At 51.2% G+C, this 19,867-nt stretch overlaps 1 protein-coding gene and 1 long non-coding RNA gene across 3 annotated transcripts in view; one reads left to right on the forward strand and one right to left on the reverse strand.

Moving 5' to 3' along the window:
• Positions 1-3,300: 3,300 nt before the first annotated feature.
• On the reverse strand, positions 3,301-7,276 carry LOC132672121 (uncharacterized). The gene is made up of 3 exons (XR_009607373.2): positions 7,181-7,276; positions 5,756-5,802; positions 3,301-3,561 (listed from the first exon to the last, which is right to left on the reverse strand). It is a non-coding gene; the product is annotated as an uncharacterized LOC132672121 (long non-coding RNA).
• Positions 7,277-18,783: 11,507 nt separating this feature from the next.
• The window catches only part of PAX3 (paired box 3), a 97,188-nt gene continuing 96,104 nt past the window's right edge, over positions 18,784-19,867 (forward strand). For both annotated transcript variants that reach the window (XM_078450846.1, XM_078450847.1), the window contains exon 1: positions 18,784-19,158. In XM_078450846.1, the coding sequence (XP_078306972.1) occupies positions 19,074-19,158 (85 nt within the window). In that variant the 5' untranslated portion in view covers positions 18,784-19,073. The remainder of the gene's footprint in view (positions 19,159-19,867) is intronic.

A 19,867-nucleotide genomic window follows, 5' to 3' on the forward strand; every position in this document is an offset into this window, starting at 1 on the left:
TTTTCGCATTCATAACTGTTTCGTTGCACAAGTAGATCTACACGTGTGTGTGTGTGTGCTACCGACAGAAGTTGGCTTTGTGTATGTAATGATGTGTTCACATGTGCACACACACCTGTTTGTTACTTCACACTCTCAAATTGGCAACCTGGAAGTCTGTCTAAAGTTATTTGGGGACCAGCTTGCTTCTTATAGAGTTTATTTACATTCCACAGAGGAAGGTACACCAAGGACATAAACTGAATTATTCCTTGTAAATGAGAAAGATGTCTGAATCGCCTGCGTCACAGTACAAGCCACATTCTGCTTCCTTCTTAGGTTGCACATGTAAATTTCTTATAATGAGAAATTTGAGCTAGAATACTCCTAAATATAGGAGTCAAAATAGACACAGTTAGTAGTTCAGTACCTAAACGTGGTGAGATTTATTTTTTCTTGGCTGACTTTGTCTTGCAGCTCATTTCTGACTTCCTTATCAGGAATTAAGCGACAGGACAGAGCAGCGGAAAACATGTGTTCAATTTCCAGTTGCTTTCTGTTATTCAAGTAGTCCCCATTTTGCAGGTGTGCTTTAGTCATCCTAAAGCACTTCCTACATCATGCGGGAAGTCCTGGTATACCAGCTCCTAAGACAAAGCAGTTTAAAAGGTAATTCTTGAAACGGTCCCATGAGTTGTAGAGAGGGCTCCTGATGTCAGTGGGTGCTTTCCTCCCTTCTCATGGAAATTCTCACCTTCTTGGAAGTGCCTGACCCAATTCTGGACACATCTCCACCTCATGAGTGTTAACTGCCAATAAAATCACTGTAAAAAGCCAGCCCTGGGGGCTCCTGGGTGGCTCACTCAGTTAGGACTCTTCGTTTTGGCTCAGGTCATGATCTCGCTGTTCCCGAGTTCGAGCCTTACATGAGGCTCTGCGCTGGCAGCATGGAGCTTGCTTGAGATTCTCTCTCTTCCTCTCTCTCTCTCTCTCTCTCTCTCTCTCTCTCAAAATAAATAAACTTAAAAAGGCAGTCCTTCTCTGGCTTGCACACCTGCTCAAGAACTTATGGTTTCCATGGTCCAGGTTCTGCTTAGGTTCTGGAGCATCAGGTTAGAGTTACCATCATGATTCTGTAAAGCCTACATTTCAAGCAAAAGAAACTCATCTTGCAGGTCATAGATTAAATCCTCAGCCTCTGAATGCAATACGATTTGGTAAACGGTATCCATATCTAGAAAGAACATTGGTGTGAGATCTAAAGGCTAGGAGCAGCACCCAGGAGATGTAGTCCATACAGGCTCTCCTTTCTTTGAAAGACCTGGTGATTAATTTAACCTCTTTGAGCCTCGGGCTCCCTCTGCTACAAGATGGGAACACCACGTATCAACCCTGCTTACTTTATAAGACTGGCTTAAGGACTTGTATACAACACAAGGGCATATGAGTGAAAATGCTTTGGAAACTGAAGCCCTACCTATTGGGATGAGCATTAGGTGTTGTATGGAAACCAATTTGACAATAAATTTAATATTAAAAAAAAAAAAAAAGGAAACTGAAGTCCTGTGCGGATCTATGGCCTTGTTTTCACTCAGATTTCCTAGGGTCTAATATCACCTCTCCAGAGAGGTGTGCTGTGATCACTCTATGCCAAGGGAATATCTACCAAAATTTTTTTTTCTTAGCACTTATTACTGTCTCCAGTGGTCTTATTTAATGGTTACATGCTTTATCTAAAACTCCAGGGCAGATCTTGCCCTCAATCTCTAAGGGCAGGATCCTTGTCTGGTCACACACTTTACCCACAAAACCTTAGTCAGCCCTCAGCATACGGTAAGTGGCAGAGTTTTTTAAGTTGGCCGAATGGGACCCCCTGGACTGAATGTTAAGCAGCTTGATTCCCCTTAATAACTCCTGAGACCCTGGGGGGCTTAGGTAAACAGTTGCTTTTCCTGATTTCATAAGAATTTTTGAAAGGTGAAAAAATATACTGGAAAACCACTTTGATTTTTCAGAGCAATCAGTTCATCGCAGTGAAAATCCTAAGTGTGTTATATTCAGTGACAAGACAGTGGAGAGGCTGAAGGACATTTCACCTCCATTTCCGATCATTTTCTGCATTGTGAGATTTCAAGGTATGCCTCCTTTTGGCTTCCTTCTTTTAGGACCATGACTGCTCAATCTCCTGCAAAGCTAATAGCACCTGCATTGGTGGGACATGTTTACTGGGCAGTGAAATTTCCCCGCAACACTGAATTTAAATTTCTCATCGTTCGTTATGTGCCTTTTTAATTCTTTCATCTTTGCTATTTTAAAAATGTACCCTTCATAGACCGGCTAAATTTATAATCTTAATAGCTGAGTAACCACCCCCCCCCCCATGATTCCGTGACCCAACTCAACCTCTTTAATCATTTATTTCCCATTAGCTAATATTTGTGTTTTACATTTCTGCCATGATACACAGTTGATTAAATTCATGTATTAGGCAATGAATTGCATCCCTGCTATGTATGCATTTACGTTTCTTTCCCTTTGAAACAATATGTTTTTATTGTATGCATTACAGTGTAATTGTGAGAAATATCTAGTATTTACTACAGTAACTATTTCTCAAATAAAGGTTAAAACTGACTGCAGCCAGATCTTAATTTGAAGTTATATGAATGGGGAAAGTGTGAGAGAGATTTTATCTATCTTTTGCTAGATCTCTTTTGATTGTCCATTTAAGAAAAGCTTGGTAATGTATACCATAAACATGTTTGTCTCCGTCAATCAAACTTGAGGCTTCTGTCCTCTTAGGGAAAACTAAAATGTGCTCAAGAGAAGCAAGTTTGTTTCTGTGATACATTTACCATCATTCCTGATTATAAATCAGGAAGAAAGAGTGTTTAATATTTACATTTGGGGAAAGCAAAAGTGTTCCATATTCAATTTCCAAGAATATTCCTAGGAGCTCAAGAAGAATGTGTACACTTCCTTTAGAAAAAAAAAATGTCTTTCATGTAAAATTGGATTTTCTTTGGTTTAGAAATACCACATCTCCATGGGGTGGAGTAAGGGAATGTTGAAGACAGAAGAAAGAAGGTAGAAAAGATATGCAAAAAGCTTCTCCCCGCTCCTAATATTTAAAAAACATATTTCAAAATAAAGAGGAGAGAAAGCATTTAATCACTTCAAGAACAGAACACTAGGTATGATCTTGACCAATTACTATTTTTTAAAAAACCATGACAATCCAATGGCGGCTCAATTATCTCCCACCACAATGACAGACTTATCTGCATCGTGTAGAAATAACACATTTATAAGTCTACTGTGTGTGGGTTTAACAATATTTTATTGTCAAACTTGAGTGGTAGAGAACAATTACACCTGACTTGTAGTTTGGGGGAAGAATTGAGTCCAAGTGAGAAATAAACAGTTACTGCCCAGGAAGAATGTTTGGGACCAATCTCTGCACAGCAACTGATTTGTTCATTGAGACCATTTCTTGTTAAATTCACCCGCAGCAAACTTGTCACCAGATGCGAACCTTAGCAGAAGTTCTCAACGCTGACCGCAGGTTAGAATTACCTGGGGCTTTAAAAAAAAAAAAAAAAAAAAAAAAAAAAAAGGCACGTGTCTGTCCCCAGAGACATATAGTTAATTGCAGGAGGGGAAGTGCATCAGTATTTTTAAAAAGGCGCCCCAGGTGATTATACTGTGCAGAGAGATTTGAAAGCCATTGTATTTCACAACGTTTTTATTGAAATACGACCTTCTCCTTAATCTCACTTTAATGAACTAAACGCCACCAGGTCTCTTAGAAACTGGGAGACTGTGGAAAAATGCTTGGATTTTGCAAGTGGTCAAAATTTAGCTAACTGGTTTGGGTGACTATGTAATCGTTGGTTTTGGTCTCTCTCTTTCTCTCGGTCTCACTCACAAACACACACACACACACACACACACACACACACACTCTTGTTGACTTTGTGTTCCCAGGAAAGTTAAGCAAATATTTGCATCTCCATTTGACGTGCTGTGATCTTTCCTAATGCAGGGCGGGTGCCGCTGCGACTCCGGGCCCCATAAGACTCCCCTGTTCCTGCAAAATGGGTGAGTGCTCTCCAGGACCCCTGAGTCATCAAAATTCAGTGACAGTGTGAGGATTTGAGGGCGGATTATCTGGATAACCAGGAAAGTCTCGAGGTTAAATTAACAAAACCTTGCCAGTGACAGCTGTGAGTGTCATCGCCAGTGACAGCTGAAGGAATCTGCTGGTCGCCAGTAGGATGGTTGTGGAGCAGATCTAGTGGTGTCATGTTTTAAAACATTCACTAGGAGAACTATTAAATGCTTTGAAAAGACCCTTCGGAGCAGTCATTCAGCGTGCAAATTAATTCCACGCTGTTGGATCCAGGTGTAAAGGGATTTGCTCTGAGACCCAGTTTGCTGCCCGGTGGGTGGGAGGGTGGGGATTACCTCGATTTCTCTACTTTTGGACGCGGAAGCCCGTGGTGGCTCCCAGTTGAGCCGAAGGACTCTGAGGCGGGGGAGGGGAAGCAGGGCTTTCCGTTGGAAAGCAGTTGGCTGTCCCTGGTTAATCCCGGGGACCGCCCACCCCGGGGGCCGCACCTGGACAGGTTCCCTGGGGACAGGTCCTAGGGCGGCAGGGGGAATCCCGCATCCTGGGGCTGGCCTGAGTCCCTCATCTCCAGTAGCCTCCTGGGCTGGAGAGAATCTGAGGCAGCTTGGGGTGACAGGCTGATCCCCACAAGGCTGGGGCCAGCCACTGGAGCCTGTCCCGTTCTCAGTCCCTTGGTCCAATCCTCGTCCTCGCGGACCCGCACGCACTTGTGATCCAGAAGGGCAGACAAGAGAAGCCGGGATGAAAGGCACAAGGACGCTCTCACGTGACCGCTGGTTTCGCGCGGTGCGGTGGTGGTGGTGGTGGTGGTGGGGACCAGTTTGCACTAGATCTTGTCGACCCCAGCATCCAAAACCTCCGCTCAGTTTGTTTGTTTGCGTTTGTTTGGAACCTGGTCTTCAGCCCAGCCCTAACGCCCTGGATTTTGTGACTGCTCCTCTCGCATTGCGGGGCCGAAGGTCTGTTATTTGTGATCCTATGATGTATTTACCATCCCTGAATGCCCACATGACCTTCCCAGGGCCCTCCTCAAAGCTCTGAGTTCGCACCTGTTCTTAAAAATAGCGGAGAAGCTCAAAATACGGAGATAAAGAAGAAAAGAGAGGCAGAGTGGGGTGGCCGTCGCAGCCTGCGAAGAACTTGGAGTGGTGTTAGCTCAGTCCTTCCTTCCTCCTGTGCTTTCTGGGCTGTCCAATACCCCCATTCCTCCACAGCTTTCAAAGACACAAAAGGTGTCCAGACCAACACTGCTTTTGTCCGGGGCAGGCCAGCTTGTCGCGAACGTGAAGGGTGGGGGCTTGGAAGTACCTGAAGAGTCCTTGGGTTTCCTCTAGTCAATTCCTTGGAGTTCCCCCCCCCCCACCACACACACACACACACACACACACACACACACACACACACACACGCAGATGCTGCACCAGCTTCCCACCGAGACTTTACAGGACCACCTGTCGGTCCAGCAGAAGGCGACGTTCGCCCCTGGGCTGGGAGCCTAGGAGGACTTCATAAGCCCCAGTGACGACAGGTTCCAGATTTATAGCCAGTCTTCAGGGAGTCAGGAAGACTTGGATTCTTTCTGCAAATATTCAGCCCGCCTACCACATGTCTGGCCCGAATTAGAGGCGGGTGGATGATACCAACCTGTCTCAAGTTCTTCTCCGCATGGAATATGGGCTAATAAGTTCTCCCTGGGAGTAAGAAAAAGGGTTGGTTAACATAAGCAAAAATTTTCAGTAGGATTGTATCATTCAGTACGTTTTAAAGGGAGAGTGAGATGGAGTAGATTACCACATTCTCTTCAAGAGAGATAAGATAGGGCGGTGCCTCCCAGAAACATTAAAGGTAACTTTAGTTGAAATTTATTTACAACCAGAACAAAGCAAACAAAGGAGAGGTTAAATATTGGGCAGCCCCCAGATCTCATCCCTTTGGGGTTTAATCAGAGTGGTGAAAACCTACGGCTTTCTTTTTTTTTTTTAGTTAATTTTTTAAATTTTATTTTTTTAAGTAAACTCTCCTCCCAATGTGGAGCTCAAAGTCACCACTACTCCGAAATCAAGAGTAGCATTCTCTACCCACTGAGCCAGCCAGGCAACCCAGAAACCTATGGCTTTCTAACTGATCAGGACTGTCAACAAAATGCCCTGGGTTCAAATTTTAGCTTTGCCACTTCCTAGCTCTGTGGCTAGGGCAAGTTAATTAACCTCTCTGTGCCCCCTTTCCCTCATTTTAACTAGATACAATCTGGTTATTTGGAGAAGTTGTAAAACTCTAAAGTGCTTTGAACAATGCCAGCACCTTCAAAGTGCTCAATACTATTATGTAATACATATATAGCATTATATAACATATAATAGTACTATAATATTATAGTAACATAATAAGCATAAAATAGTAATATAATGTGATTATGTAGTATTACTATTATATATTTATGTGATGTTAATGTATCATTGTCATCGAGGACTGTTGTCACCGCATAACGGACTTATGTTCTCCCAAAATATATTCGAATTCTTCCAAAACAGCTTATTCAAGATTGGGAATCCAAGAAGCTGGTTCAAGATACACTAGGCCTTCCAAGGTCTCATGCTGCCAACCCCAGGCCACTGGTCCTCAGAGAAGTCTCCTGGAAAGTGTGGTCCAAATCCTGGGAGTGAGGCTGAGAGAAGCCAGAGCAGTCTTTGGTGGTAGACAGTGGATGAGGGAATCCCCTTCCTTGGTTCCTCCCTGGCAGCTTCTGTAACTGATACTTTAAAAGGGTTTGTTTCAAGGGTTGATTTTATTCATATCCATCCTTTCTCCCATCACCCTGCCCTTCGTCAATGTGTGAGCTGGCAAAACTCCAACCTGATTTCATTTATTTTTGACATAAATGAATTTGAAAACCTTGGGAGCAAGCCACATGGAATTATTCTTAAGTCAATATTAAGCAAGGGTATATGTGACATGTCTGGCACATAGTAGGGTTACAACTATTGTACTTTCCTTCCTAATGTCCTTTTCTCCATCTCACTCCCCTATATCCCGCTATCCCCAATATACAAGTGTGCCCTTCATGCTCACGTATTCTGGAATAGTGAAATGGGGATTCTGGTTACTTCCAGTGCAAATGTGTCCTTCATATCAGAAACAGTCCTTCATCGTTGTGTAGTATGAATCCACCTTGATCGACACCAATTGGGATTCATTGTATCAGAAATATCTTGGAGCGCCTCTGTAGCTCAGTCGGTTAAGCATTGGACTTTTGATTCCGGCTCAGGTCCTGATCTCACCGTTAGTGAGTTCAGGTTAGTGAGTTCGAGCCTTGCATAGGGCTCCATACTGACACTGCAGAGCTTGCTTGGGATTCTCTCTCCCTCTCTCTCTTTGCCCCTCCCCCCTCTCTCAAACTAAATAAAACTTAAAAAGTGATTTTTTTAAAAAAAGCAGTATCTTAGTCATACTGTTTCTTCTGCAGTCATACTCTTTTTCTCCTTCCCTTCCTCTTTCCCTCTTTCCTTTCTCTTTCTCACCTTCCCTCTCTCTCTCCCTTCTTCCTCTCCCCTTTTCTGTTTAAAAAAAATTTAATGTTTATTTACTTGTGACAGAGAGAGTCGGAGCATGAGCAGGGGAGGGGCAGAGAGAGAGGGAGACATAGAATCCCGAAGCCTGACGCAGGGCTCAGGGCTCAGGGCTCAGGGCTCAGGGCTCAGGGCTCAGGGCTCGAACTCACAGGTCTTGAGATTGTGACCATGATGCTCAACCGACTGAGCCACCCAGGTACCCCGCCCCTTTTCTGATTTAAAGCAATCTTCTCCCTTTCCAGGAGTTTCCCCCCCCCCCCATCCCAAGCCTTCCATTCTGACGGTACTTCCTTCTTTTTGAGCCCCAAAAGCTTCTTTCATTTCTCCTTCCCAGGGTGACCTGCCACTCTGGTCCTGAATGCCCCAGGGTCTGGCTCCTGCCTTCCTGGGTCACCGCCACCCCCCATGAAACCACACTGTTGGCTCTTTTAAAACTGGGGCTTCCTCACCAATCAGATGAGTAGAGTGCAGCCCCTGCCCCCGCCCCAGGGAAATGTGACCTTGTTCTGAGGGACCTGAAAGTATCATTTCTATTCCAGGGGTGACTCTTACGACCCCATTGTGACAGGGCAGCCTGGGCTTTGTGAGACCCTCTTCAAACAGCTTTGGAGATTGATAACTTAGGTCTGGAGATGCCATAGGGATTCCCTTTCCACTAAGCCTGCTCAGCTCTCTCATAGTTACACAGTTTCTTTTTTTCTCCTCTGCTAGGTAGCTCCAAAGTTTTGTTTCATTAGTAGTTTTTGTGATAAGAACTGCTCCCTCTAGCTGGGCGGTATATCTGCACACTTCTGAGAGAGCTGTGGCCTCTTTTCCGGCCCCTGCTTCAGGGCTCCAGTCTGTTGCCTCCACTTTATCTGTTGGGTCCCTCGGTCCCAAATCTCCGCAGGGAAAAATGTTTTCAAAGCCTTTATATCAGTAATTTGTGGAGCCTTGTGAAGACACTCTCTCCTGAATGTTCCTGTTTTCCATGTATCTCAGAAGACCACCAGCTGGAGAATGATAACTGGTTCTCTAGGATATTGACTTTCTCTGGAGATTTCCCTCTCCACTTCCCCAAGAGGTGGGGGCAGCTGCCCAAATCACCCAGGAGACACATACATGTCTGCCCCTACAGTGTGAAACAGGGCACTTCTACCTCTTCCAACATTTCCCCTGCCTGGAAGGAATTTCCTCCTGTTTGGGGATGGGAGTGACAGGTCCTGTGACAGGGAGTCAGCCGGGGGGGCCTAGACAGGAAGAAGCTGGGCTTTCGTTTTCTTTCAAATAAAAATACAATTTGCAGACAATGGGGGCCAAGCTGAGGGCCCCCAAACCCAGCGTGGATTTTTGAGCCACAACTATGGGCTCAAGCTGTGGGAAGGGAGGAGACCAGGAAGTCCCAGTCTCCGGGACCTCCAAAGGTGACATCTGCCTTCCTCCCGGAGGCAGAGAGAGGGTTGGTCCTAGGAAGCCTCCACCTGTTTGTGAGAAGATTCAATCCTCCCTGTCACTACTTTGGTAGCCTGAAGGAAGTGTCTTCTCAGAAAGAGGACATCTGCAGGTTTGGCTGGCCAGAGCCTGCCCGAGTTTTCCACGGCTTCAGAATGCCCAGTCACTCACTACTGTAGTCAGTGTATATGGTTCCTTCACTCCATCCCTTTGGCCTTATCCTTCCCCAGATGCTCCTTCCTGCCCTCCCTTCTCTTCAGAAAGCTACCTCAGAGGACCTGCTCAGGCTTCTGTGGCTGAAATAACAAGGCCCCCCACCCTACTTCAGCGGTTTATGCCCACCCCTCCTCCCTCAAGTCCTTCAGCACCTCCAGACTGAGCCACATTCTTGCAACCAATCTCCTGACCTGTGGCATTTTTATTCTTTTTTTAAAATTTTTTTTAACGTTTATTTATTTTTGAGACAGAGAGAGACAGAGCATGAACGGGGGAGGGTCAGAGAGAGAGGGAGACACAGAATCTGAAACAGGCTCCAGGCTCTGAGCTGTCAGCACAGAGCCCGACGCGGGGCTCGAACTCACGGACCGTGAGATCATGACCTGAGCCGAAGTCGGACGCTCAACCGACTGAGCCACCCAGGCGCCCCTTTATTCTTTTTAGTTATTTTCTGGACGGTCAGCTCTGCCGGGAGAAGGATGACTTTGGTCTGTTTCCAGGAGGAGTGTAGCCCCAGCTCTTGGAACAGCACGCAGTAGAAGCTGAATAGGTATGTGTGGAATGAATGAAAGTTCTTGCGTGCGCCCTGTGATCTGCTCTGAGAGCCCAGCTGACCATTCAGTGGGAGATAAGGGGTAGAATAAAATAATCAAAACCACATCAGGGAAAGGCTTCAAGGGCCAGCTTTGGCACGTGTCTCGGGCCCTGGAGATGACCAGGGAACAAAGGAGCCTGAGCATTTAATGAGAACTTTCTGAGGGGTTCGTGAACTATTGAATGGGAGAATGTCAGACACCAGAGTCTGCCAGGGGAGGGTGTTGTTAGCAGGCCACTGGCTCTCATACCTATTGGCTCCCCCAGTGCGGGCTTCTCTTCAGGCCAGTGGGTCCCAGGGCTGTGAGCCAGGGCTCTGCGGTTCCAGGGACCCTGCTCAGATGACTGTGAGGTGCGACTTTCCACTTCCGGGGGACCCTTCCTTGGGCCAAGATCGCCCAAAGACGCAAGGGCGAGCAGGCCCGTCCTTTGGAGGGCGGAATCGACTGAGGACCCAACCTCTGATGCCAGGCTTGACACAGCATTCACTGGGCGGCAAAACCAAGAAAGGGAACTAGGAATGGACCCAGTGTCCCTCGGGGTCGGATCCTCGCCATCAGAACGCAGAGAGCCCAAGAAGAGAGCTTGCGCAGTTTCTACCTCATCTGTTAAGGCCTCTTCAGAAGTCACTGTCCTGTTAGATTTGTGTCCCCAAATCCTTTTTTAATCCAGCAGAATCTCTTTAAGGGGAAGAATCTCAGCCCCAATGTCCAGGCTCAAGGTACAGAGAGGACAGGACCAGCAAGATGGAGGTGGAAGGATGGGGGTGACAGGGGCTCTGGCTCAAACCAACTCCGGGCCAGGTAGAGAGAGGTGGTTGCACAAGACACCCCTTCCCAGGGCACTCTCCAGGGTGAGCATTGGGTCCTTGCCCTCAGAGTTCAGCAGGGCTGCGGGGAACCTGAATTTGTCGACCTCCATCTCCAGCCAGCTTTCCCACGCGCGACCTGGAGGCTTCGACCTTTCCGGATTTCTCTGCCGAGAAGTGGAGCCTCGATACCCCACCCTCATCCCACCTAACCAAAGCAGGCGTCTTCTGAACCCCTCCGTGCCCAGTAGTGGGCCACCTGGGCGGCTTCTAAGATCTTCCAATTCCATCCTCCGGGCAGCTTTCCGGGCATCCTTGGGGCCTCTGGACTGGGTTTTCTGTCCCCCAGGCCTGTCTCCTCCACCCGGGGATAAACTGAGCGCCCCCAGGATTGTTGCTGAGCGCGGATTTGGGGTCCGCAGAATCGAGTTTTCTCCGGCTCCTCCAACGAGCGTCGGAGGCCGGAGGGTAGGGAACGGTGTGCACCGGGCTAGGGAACGGAGGGTGAGGGAGGAGAAAACGGGCCGTGAGTGTGTTGACGCCACTGTGTGTCGGTTTCTGTGAGTGTGCACCAGTGCGTGCCCGGATGGGGGCGGGACAGGAGTGGGGGGACGGTCGGGCAGGTCCGGCCTCGCGCGCAGAGGGCTCTGGGGTGCGAAAAGACCTCCTCTCGGGGATCCGTGGGACGCGACCGCCCCACGGAAGGTGGACGGAAGGGAGGAAACGCCAGCTTCTGGCTCCTTCCCCAAAAGCTCTGGGAAGGGATTAGGCGCCCCCTGTACTTTCGCTTTGGGCGTGATTGATGCGAACGGCTCTCCGAGGGCCGCGCAATTAATAAAGATTACGCTCGTTTAGTCGAAACGTCCCTCTTAATTAATGGAGAGAAGGGCGCGAAGGGTGATTTATTTGCATTTGCAACACGCTTTCGGCCTCACGGGATTTGCGGCGAGGGCGGCCGCTGGGGCCCAGGACTAATTGGCTACCACCCGGTTGAGGCCGACTTGTTCCGGACCGAAGTGTCCCCCATCCTGTTCCCCTCATGTCGCCGCCTACGGGACCTACTCCCCGGGCCTTACACCTCCATCCCCCTAACTCCGTCTGAAACCACCCCAGATGCAGGTGGGCTTCCCTCCCTTGAGAGCACTAGCCCGGCCCTGGCGGGCACTCCCTGCCCCGCACACTCCCCGTTGCGCCTCATTACCGCCCCCCTCAACGCGCTGGAGGGGATCTCCGGGAGGCCTGATCACCAATCCCCGCCGCCCCAGCTTCCGACGGTGCCGTCAGGGAGGGGTTGAGTCTTGGAAAGGAGCGCTAGGAGTCCCCCAGGCCAAAGGGGCTCTGGGAACCTACCCGCTACGTATGAATGTGTGATCGTGTGTCTCAATGTGTGTGGGTGAACGTACGTGCCTGTTATGTCTGTGTTTCTAAGTATCTGAGTGGTGCGTTGTTGCTAAAATACCACTCTCTCTCCCGCCTTGCTGTCCACCTGCTACAGCCCGGGCGGGGGAGGGGAAGTGCAAACTTTCCCCGAAGCGTAGCCGCGTGAAAACACTCTGGCTTTAGCCGGAGACTTTGTGCCCCTGGGTGGGGGGAGCAAGCGCTTCCCACCCAGCAGGGGCGGGGGCGGGGGGGGGGGGGCGAGAGTTGGGGGGAGCTGCGTGGCCGCGTGGAGGGCGCAGGAGTCAGGAAGAGGCTTCAAAGGTTTCGGTAACGACTCTTCGGCCTTTATTTATGCCCCTATTAATACAATATCCATCATGGAGATATCGATCTTTATCCTTTAAACTGATACGCTAGGAATCAATTAGCCATGCAGATTACATTTCCTACATATCCAAATGTTAATCTTTCAGTCTCTGGGCCGGTGATATATATTTTTGCAGCCAGATAGTATTAGATTTCGTTTAGAAATGGGAAGAAGAAAAAAGGCTCTCTGAAGGGCATTTCTCTTGGGGCTACTTGTCTTAACTCTTGGCCCCCACTGGGCCCTGGGGGTCTGGGGGCCAGGATACTTTTTGGAGTTTCCCGGGGCAAAGAAGCAAGACCGCGACGGCGACCAGCGCGCAGGGCCACCGCGGGGACGCGGGACAGCTTTCTGTGACAGGACTCTGGGCAGCCGGTTAGCGTCAGGTCTACACTTCTGGTGGGGGCTCCTTCCAGCTAAACCACCCTGTCTGGCAGGCCCCTTTCGATCGCTTGTGGCGTTCTGGATGGTCAGTTTCCATCTTCTCAGTTTCCCCTCCAGGGTTCTCCCATCTCCAGGCTTCTAAAATCAAAATTATTCTTCTACTCCTCACCCCCCAAACCCAAGGCTAGTTTAAAGGTCCATCTCCAGAAAGAGAAACCTAATTTAAAACACGAAATCCGTGTTTTCCTGGGGGAAGGGAGATGGAGAGAAACCTTATGGTCTACGAAGGAACGTAACGGGATTCTTGATGTTTAAGAAATTGGAAGGGTTGAGGCAACCTGTTTAGCTTGTGGTGATTTCTCTTCTCTTCTCTTCTCTTCTCTTCTCTTCTCTTCTCTTCTCTTCTCTTCTCTTCTCTTCTCTTCTCCTTTCTTTTTTCCCCTTCCTTTTCTTTTTTCCTTTTCATTTCTCTCTTCTTTTCTTTTTCGTTCTTTTTCTCCTCCTCCCTACGAAAGGCTGGTGGAGTCAGGAACGGATGCATCCCGGGGCGGGGGTCCCCTCCTCTGTGCACGGTGAGCTCCCACGGGCCACAAGGAGGCAGGGTGCATGCTGCATGCTTCCTATTATTTTCCTCCAGTCCCTGGCCCCAGCCGGCGTGGCTCTGGGAGCCTCGGCCTCTTCCACCTCCCCCCACCTGTTGCGCTCACTGCTGGGAGTTGGCTGCAGAGTCTTTCTCGCTCCAGGCGAGATTTTAATCCCTGCGGACTTCGGGTCCTGGGTTTACTCACAGCTCTGCTGCCTTAGGCTCCCGTGCCCTCACTATCCAGCGCATCCTGGTTCAGCTAGACTCCCAGGTCTGAACATTCTTCTCGAAGATCTCTCTTTTCTTGCTCCTTGCATCCGCTCCGTCCCCACCCCCTGAAATCCTCGTGGGAGAGAAATTTCCCGCGGGGGCTAAAGATACGCAGGCTGAGGAGCTGTGGCAGATCTGAGTTTTGGCTCAGGCAGTGGGGCCGTATGGAGTCAGACCTGGCCTGATCCAAGTGAAAGGCCTGTTAGCTTTCCCCCACCTCCTCCACTCCCCTCCCTCCTCCCACCTTCGTTTCCCACATCCCATCCCCCCCCCACTCCAGGAGTTCCTGGAATGGTCATTTGCCTTGCTGGGTTTTTTTGTTTTGTTTTGTTTTTGTTTTGGCCTCAGGCTCAAAGAAACCCTACAGACCCTTCCGCCTCCCGCAGCCCTCCTATCAAGTTCTCCAGCTCTACTCCCGCGCCCCCCCCCCCCCCCCCCCCCCCCCCCCCCCCCCCCGTCAGATCATCTGCCTCTTTCCCTGGGCCCATCCGAAGATGCCCTGCCAAGACCCCTCAGTCCTTACCCCCACGCAAACACTCTGCTTGCTCACAAGCTGAGCAATTGTCGAATTAATCAACCCCCCTCCCTGTGCCGTGGATTCTCACCGAGTTGGGCAGAGCATTTTTGAAGATTAGAGAGGACATATTCTAATTTTTTTACAAGACGCTTCCCCCTCCCCCACCCAGAAATTGGGCTCTGGCATCTTGTCTTCCTTATTTGCATAAAAATAATTTTTGTAGAGCCAAACAAACGTCTGCAGGAGACAATTTGCAGAGAGATTCATTCTCTCCCTCCCTCGCTGCCGTTAAATTTTTTTTTTTCCTTTTACATCTCTCTTCTTCCCCTCCTTTCCTTTTCCTTTCTTCGTTCTCCTTCTTGTCTTCCCACAAACCATATGTTCTCTATTGAGAATCCGCTCACACGTTCCCTGCCGCTCCCCCAGCCGCAGCGGCACCGCAGGGGCAAAATCACTGTGGTTGGCGCACATCACATTTCAGTGCGGCGCCCAGATCCCCATCCAGTCCCTAAATCCGACCTCATCCCGACTGATTTTCCAGTGGGGGAGAAGAGCGGCGCCAAAGTTTTTGACAAACAACTGCGGGGGGCCCAATGATGGTCGCCTCGCCTGGCGCTGCGCGGGACGGCGGGTTTAACCCAAGCATTCACCAACCCCGGATCCTCGCATCCGGCCAAGACGCGCGTGGTCAAGGACTCAGTGCTTTGCATTTCCCTCGCGTGAACGCGGGGCAGCCTTTCTGCGAAATTGAGGGCTTCGTGGTGTTTGCTCAAACCACAGACTGCAACCCCGGGTGATGCCTGGGACTCGGCGAGCGGACGGGCGCGGCCCCGCGGGGCTACCACGCCAGGCTGCCAGATCCCGCGCCCTCCCGTTGGGGCAAAAAAGGCCTGGGTGGCTGCGTGGCAGACGTCCCCGCCCGGGCCACTCAAGAACAGTGTTTTACATAGATCATAATTTTCTTAAGGCCTTTGTCTGGCTAGAAATGAGGTCGCCTCTTAGAGGCCAAGAGAAGTCCGGGGCTCATGAAAGGCTGGGTCCACAAATGCAAGAGCTGCGCGCTGAAGGGCGTCCTGCGGCCCAAAGTAGATGGCACCGGACCGCGACTGGACTGTTGATCCACACATCCAAACCCGGGAGCGGGAGAAGCTTGTTCAAGTGAATGCGGCACGCTCACCCCAGGCTTGGACAGGCAGCCAGCTGTCTATTTCACCTGACGTTCCTCTGAAACTCGGGGCAGAGGAGGCATCGGCGAGTTATCCTTCTCCCCCGCCTCCCACCATTATCTTCCTATTGCCCTCAAGGCTTCAGTGGCATTTTGCACGTGCACGGATAGCGCGTGTGGACACCACGTTCGTTCTGGAAACTGTCCTAGAGACTTTCCTGCCTGCTTTCTGGGTAATTTGTCAGCCTGGGGAAATGATGCTGCCTTCCAAACCTGCGTTCAGTGCCGCAGGGGCGAGGGCGCTTGCCTTCCAAGACCCACTTGGGGGCCACTCCTTTGTCAATTGGCGACTGTATCGCGTCCAGAGGCAGCGCGGAGACTCTGGCTCAGAGGCTTGGGAACGGGGACAGGGCCTGGGTGGACACTCCCTTCCTGCTCCGGGGAATGGGGGGGGGGGCGGGGGTAACTTCTGCTTCCGGAGAGACTTCTGAAAGAAGGGAGGCACAAGCTTCGGAGATGGGGAAGGAGTGGCTGAAGTGTAGAACCGGGGTTCGTTCTCGAAACCAATCTGGAAAGCCAGGAACCACCCCACCCTTCCGCGACCTGTTGCGCTCGTCTATGTCCAGGCTCCGGCTCCGGGCCTGGTCTGGTTTGGCTGCGAGTGGGCGCCATGGGCCCCAGAGCCTCAGCCAATGTCGCTGTCCCGGCCTTCCCTGGTCGGAAATCAGGGATACCAAGTTCAAGGAACTTGGACTCCCGAGGTCTTTGGATCCAAAGTGGCCCCGCAGCCCTAATGACCCAGCTGCTGGGAGACTGAGGGTGCCCTCTCACCCACCTCTGAGTCTCCCGGGTCCTCTGACCGCCACCCGCTGGAGAGGGTATGAGTTAATCTGGCTACAGAAGAAGAGCTCTCCCGCAGGGGAAGGCCGGGGAGTAGAGATCCTGGAGCTTGAGGCCCCCAACCCCCCCCCCCCCCCCCCCCGCCCACACACACCCTCGTGGCCTCCATTTGTACGTTTTTATAGCAAGTGGTGGTCGGTTTATGGATGCGCATACTGGACTGGCTTCCATGGGTACTTCCAGATCCAGTTCAACCCGCAGTACCTTCGTTCCAGGATGCCCCTGGCCCTGCCGCTCACGGTTGCTGGACGCGCAACCCGGGAGAACGAGTCTGCAGCCCGCGCACCTTCCCTGATCTGCAAGCTTTGGGGAAGGAGAACATCCAGCCGGAGCGCGCCGGGTCAGCGCCGCGAGGGTTTGGAGACACAGCCCTCGGCTCAGATACAAATGAGACTCAGTCCCGGATGTTCCTGGGTTCCTTTCAGTGGCGAGTTGAGTCCGCATTTGCCCTCTTAAAATACACCTTGGGTACCTCCCTCTTCCAACTACCGCTGACCCTAGAAAGTGCCCTATCGGCTCCACTCAACTTTTTAAAGATGGAAAACTAAAAAAAAAAAAAAAAAAAAGAATTTCTAGCTCAGGGGTTGCAATCCCTGAGAAGTGGCTTAGGAAGAAACAAGGACACGGATTTTGGTGATCCCCAAAAAGGAAATGAGAACGTTTTCCCCTTGACAAATTGAATCGTTTTATGTAATATCAGGTTAAATAGGGCTTCATTTTAAGCGGTGACTCTCCTTTGTACTATGAATGCACGTCAGCCCCCCCCCCACCTTTGGTGAGTGAGGAGATGTCCAGACTTTTTTCCGTGTTTCCAGAGGCCTGTCTCCGCAGCTCGGAAGGTCAGTCAAGCCTTTTAATGTTGAAGCCCAGCCGGCCGAAAGCTGCCTGCTTTTCCCACTTGCGAGTGGATTTTTAAGGAACCAACTCCCAGAAGGTTGAGCAGTTATAAGCTACCCACCCCCCCACCCCATCTTCCCTTTTGAGTTTGCCTTAATTAGGGGGTGGGGAAGTGGGGTTGGGGGCCGCCTTCACGTAAAAACTGTCAAAGGAGTTGGGGGATGGGGGACCTAGAGAGAGGGGTGGAGAACTCCGGCGCAGGAAAAATTCAAAAATCGTAAAAGGAAAAGCGGGAACATGAAGCCCAGAAGTCATTGTTTCCTTTATTTCAAAGGGAAAAACCTGCCCGATTCTCATCCTTTTGATTGATTAAGGCCCTGAATACCTCGCAGCCCCAGAGTGACAGTCCTTGAATAGACTTCAGCGAATAAAGCGCAGGCAGAGCGCGGGGCTGGCACTCGGGGTGTAAAGGAGGCGAGTTCGCTGGCACTTACCAAGTTATAAATAAAGGGCTATGCACAATGGTACCTTCTCTAAGGACAGACAGTCTTTACAACACTCCTGGCGTCATATCCTGCTGGGGACACTTCAGCTCCTAGCCAAGACTTCGCTCCTTTTATTTTTCCAGCAGTTTAGTCTGAATACCATAATAAATTCCTGAGAACAAACGCAGCAGCCGGGCAAAACTTTAACATACAGACACATCTCTGCTGCCGCATTGGGGATCTATACCTCGAGATTTAGAGCTGGGGCTTCCCAGAGTGGGTTTTTCAATCAAGAGGCAGTTTTCTTCTCCCTCCCCACCCCAGACTTCAACTAGCGAGTCCTAGGGCCTCCCCAATGGCTGCCGAAGCTCCTCACCACTCCTGCTCCCAGACCGAGAAGACAAAAGAACTTTATCAGCACACTCTGGACTCCTCCTGGGAGGAACCCCACCGGGAGGACCCCTATAACAAACCTAGGCCAAAGGGGCATTGACCAGAAGAGAGAAAGCTAAACAAGGGAGGGGGGGCGGGCAGAGGGTCCCAATGCCTTCTTATTGGAATTGCGCCCCTCCAGTGGTTGTAAAACAAACAAACAAACAAAAAAAAAAAAACTAGAAAAAAGAGTCACAGAAAAATAGAGACATAGAGAGACAAGGAGACGGAACGGGAAGAATAGAGTCAGAGACGGAGAAAGCCACACAGAGATACACAGAGGGAGACAGAGACAAAGAGAGCAATAGAAAGTCAAGGAGAGAGGGACACACGTGAAGTGAAAAAAAGAAACAGGGACTCCTCTCCTCTGCGCAGCTGCCACCTCCCTCGGGCTGTCTCTTCCAGGTTCCACGGCTCTGCCCTTCTCTTCCGGGGAAGGGGAGCAGCGTGGGTCCCTCTCCGGGCCGGCCAAGGCCTTGGCACCGCCGGGGATGGGAAGAGAAAGTGGCCGCTGTCGCCCAATCAGCGCGTGTCTCCGCCACCCGGGACGGTCTCCCCGTCGGCCAATCGCAGCTCAGGGCTCCTGACCAAGCTTTGGGTGAAAGAACTAATAAATGCTCCCGAGCCCGGATCCCCGCACTCGGTGTCACGACGGGAGGAGATTCAGGCCGGCCGCGCTCCCACCCCCACCCCCCCCTCCCTGGCTCGTCGCGGCGCTCGCAGCCCCCTCCCCAGCGCCCCCCGCCGCAGGGCCACTCGCTCAGACTCAAACCAAACTTCTCCGCCCTGGGCTCGCGATCCCGGACTCTGGGGCCTCCCTGCCCGCCCCTTTCCCCGGTTCCTTCCCGAGCCGCTCTCTGGACGAGGAGCGGGCAACCCTCCTGCCCACGTCCCTCCCTCTCTTTCCAGCCTTTTTGGGGAGGGGCTCCCCACGCTCGGGGGCAGTTCCCGAGAGCCGCCAGCACCGCGCTCGCCTTTCTCTTTCGCCTTCACCTGGATATAATTTCCCAGCGAAGCTGCCCCCAGGATGACCACGCTGGCCGGAGCCGTGCCCAGGATGATGCGGCCGGGCCCGGGGCAGAACTACCCGCGCAGCGGCTTCCCTCTGGAAGGTAAGGGTGGGGGGGCGCCTGAGCGCCGCGCGGAGCCCGGGGCCCGAGCCGGGCTGCTCCAGCGTCTCCACAGGCTTCCTCGGCGTGCCCTGGGAGCCCCATTCCCTGGGTGCCCCGACCCCCCCCCCCCCCCCCCGAGCTAACAGTCGGGGAGAGATCTCCGCTCGATTTTCTCCCTGCAAACAGAGCGCAGCTCTTTCTGCAAACCCTCGCGAAGCTCGGCGGCCAGGCCTGCTCCGGGCCGGTCCACTTTCCTCTGCTGTTTTGCAAGTGCGGCGGCGGCGGGGAAGGGATGGACCGGCTTCTGAGCGCCAGAAAGCACCATCTCCGCATTTTGCCCACCCCAGGGCCTTTCAAAATTGTCGCGGCTGCGCGGACATTTGCTAAGCTCTTGTTAGTTCCGAAAGAATTTTCTCGCCGGCCGCAAAGTGCAGTGGCAGGAGCCCGGTGGCTTCGTGCTTGGAATTTTTAGTATTAACCGATTAATTAATTAGAGTTCCATTCATCTCAAGTGGCATCTCGAAGTTTCCATAAACCCTTTTGGGGGAACTGCCTTGCAGTCATCCAGAAGGGAATCCCAAGGCAGGAAGACTTTGGATAGTTGAAGAGGTTGGGGCAGCAAGAGCGGGGGGAAGCTGATCCAGAGGCGTCCCCCCTTCAGGCTGGGTCTGGAGTATAATGTCATACCTAGAGCATGGATGGAGGTGAA

Source organism: Panthera onca, chromosome C1, assembly GCF_046562875.1.
Source record: "Panthera onca isolate mPanOnc1 chromosome C1, mPanOnc1 haplotype 2, whole genome shotgun sequence".
Classification (NCBI taxonomy): Eukaryota; Metazoa; Chordata; class Mammalia; order Carnivora; family Felidae; genus Panthera; species Panthera onca.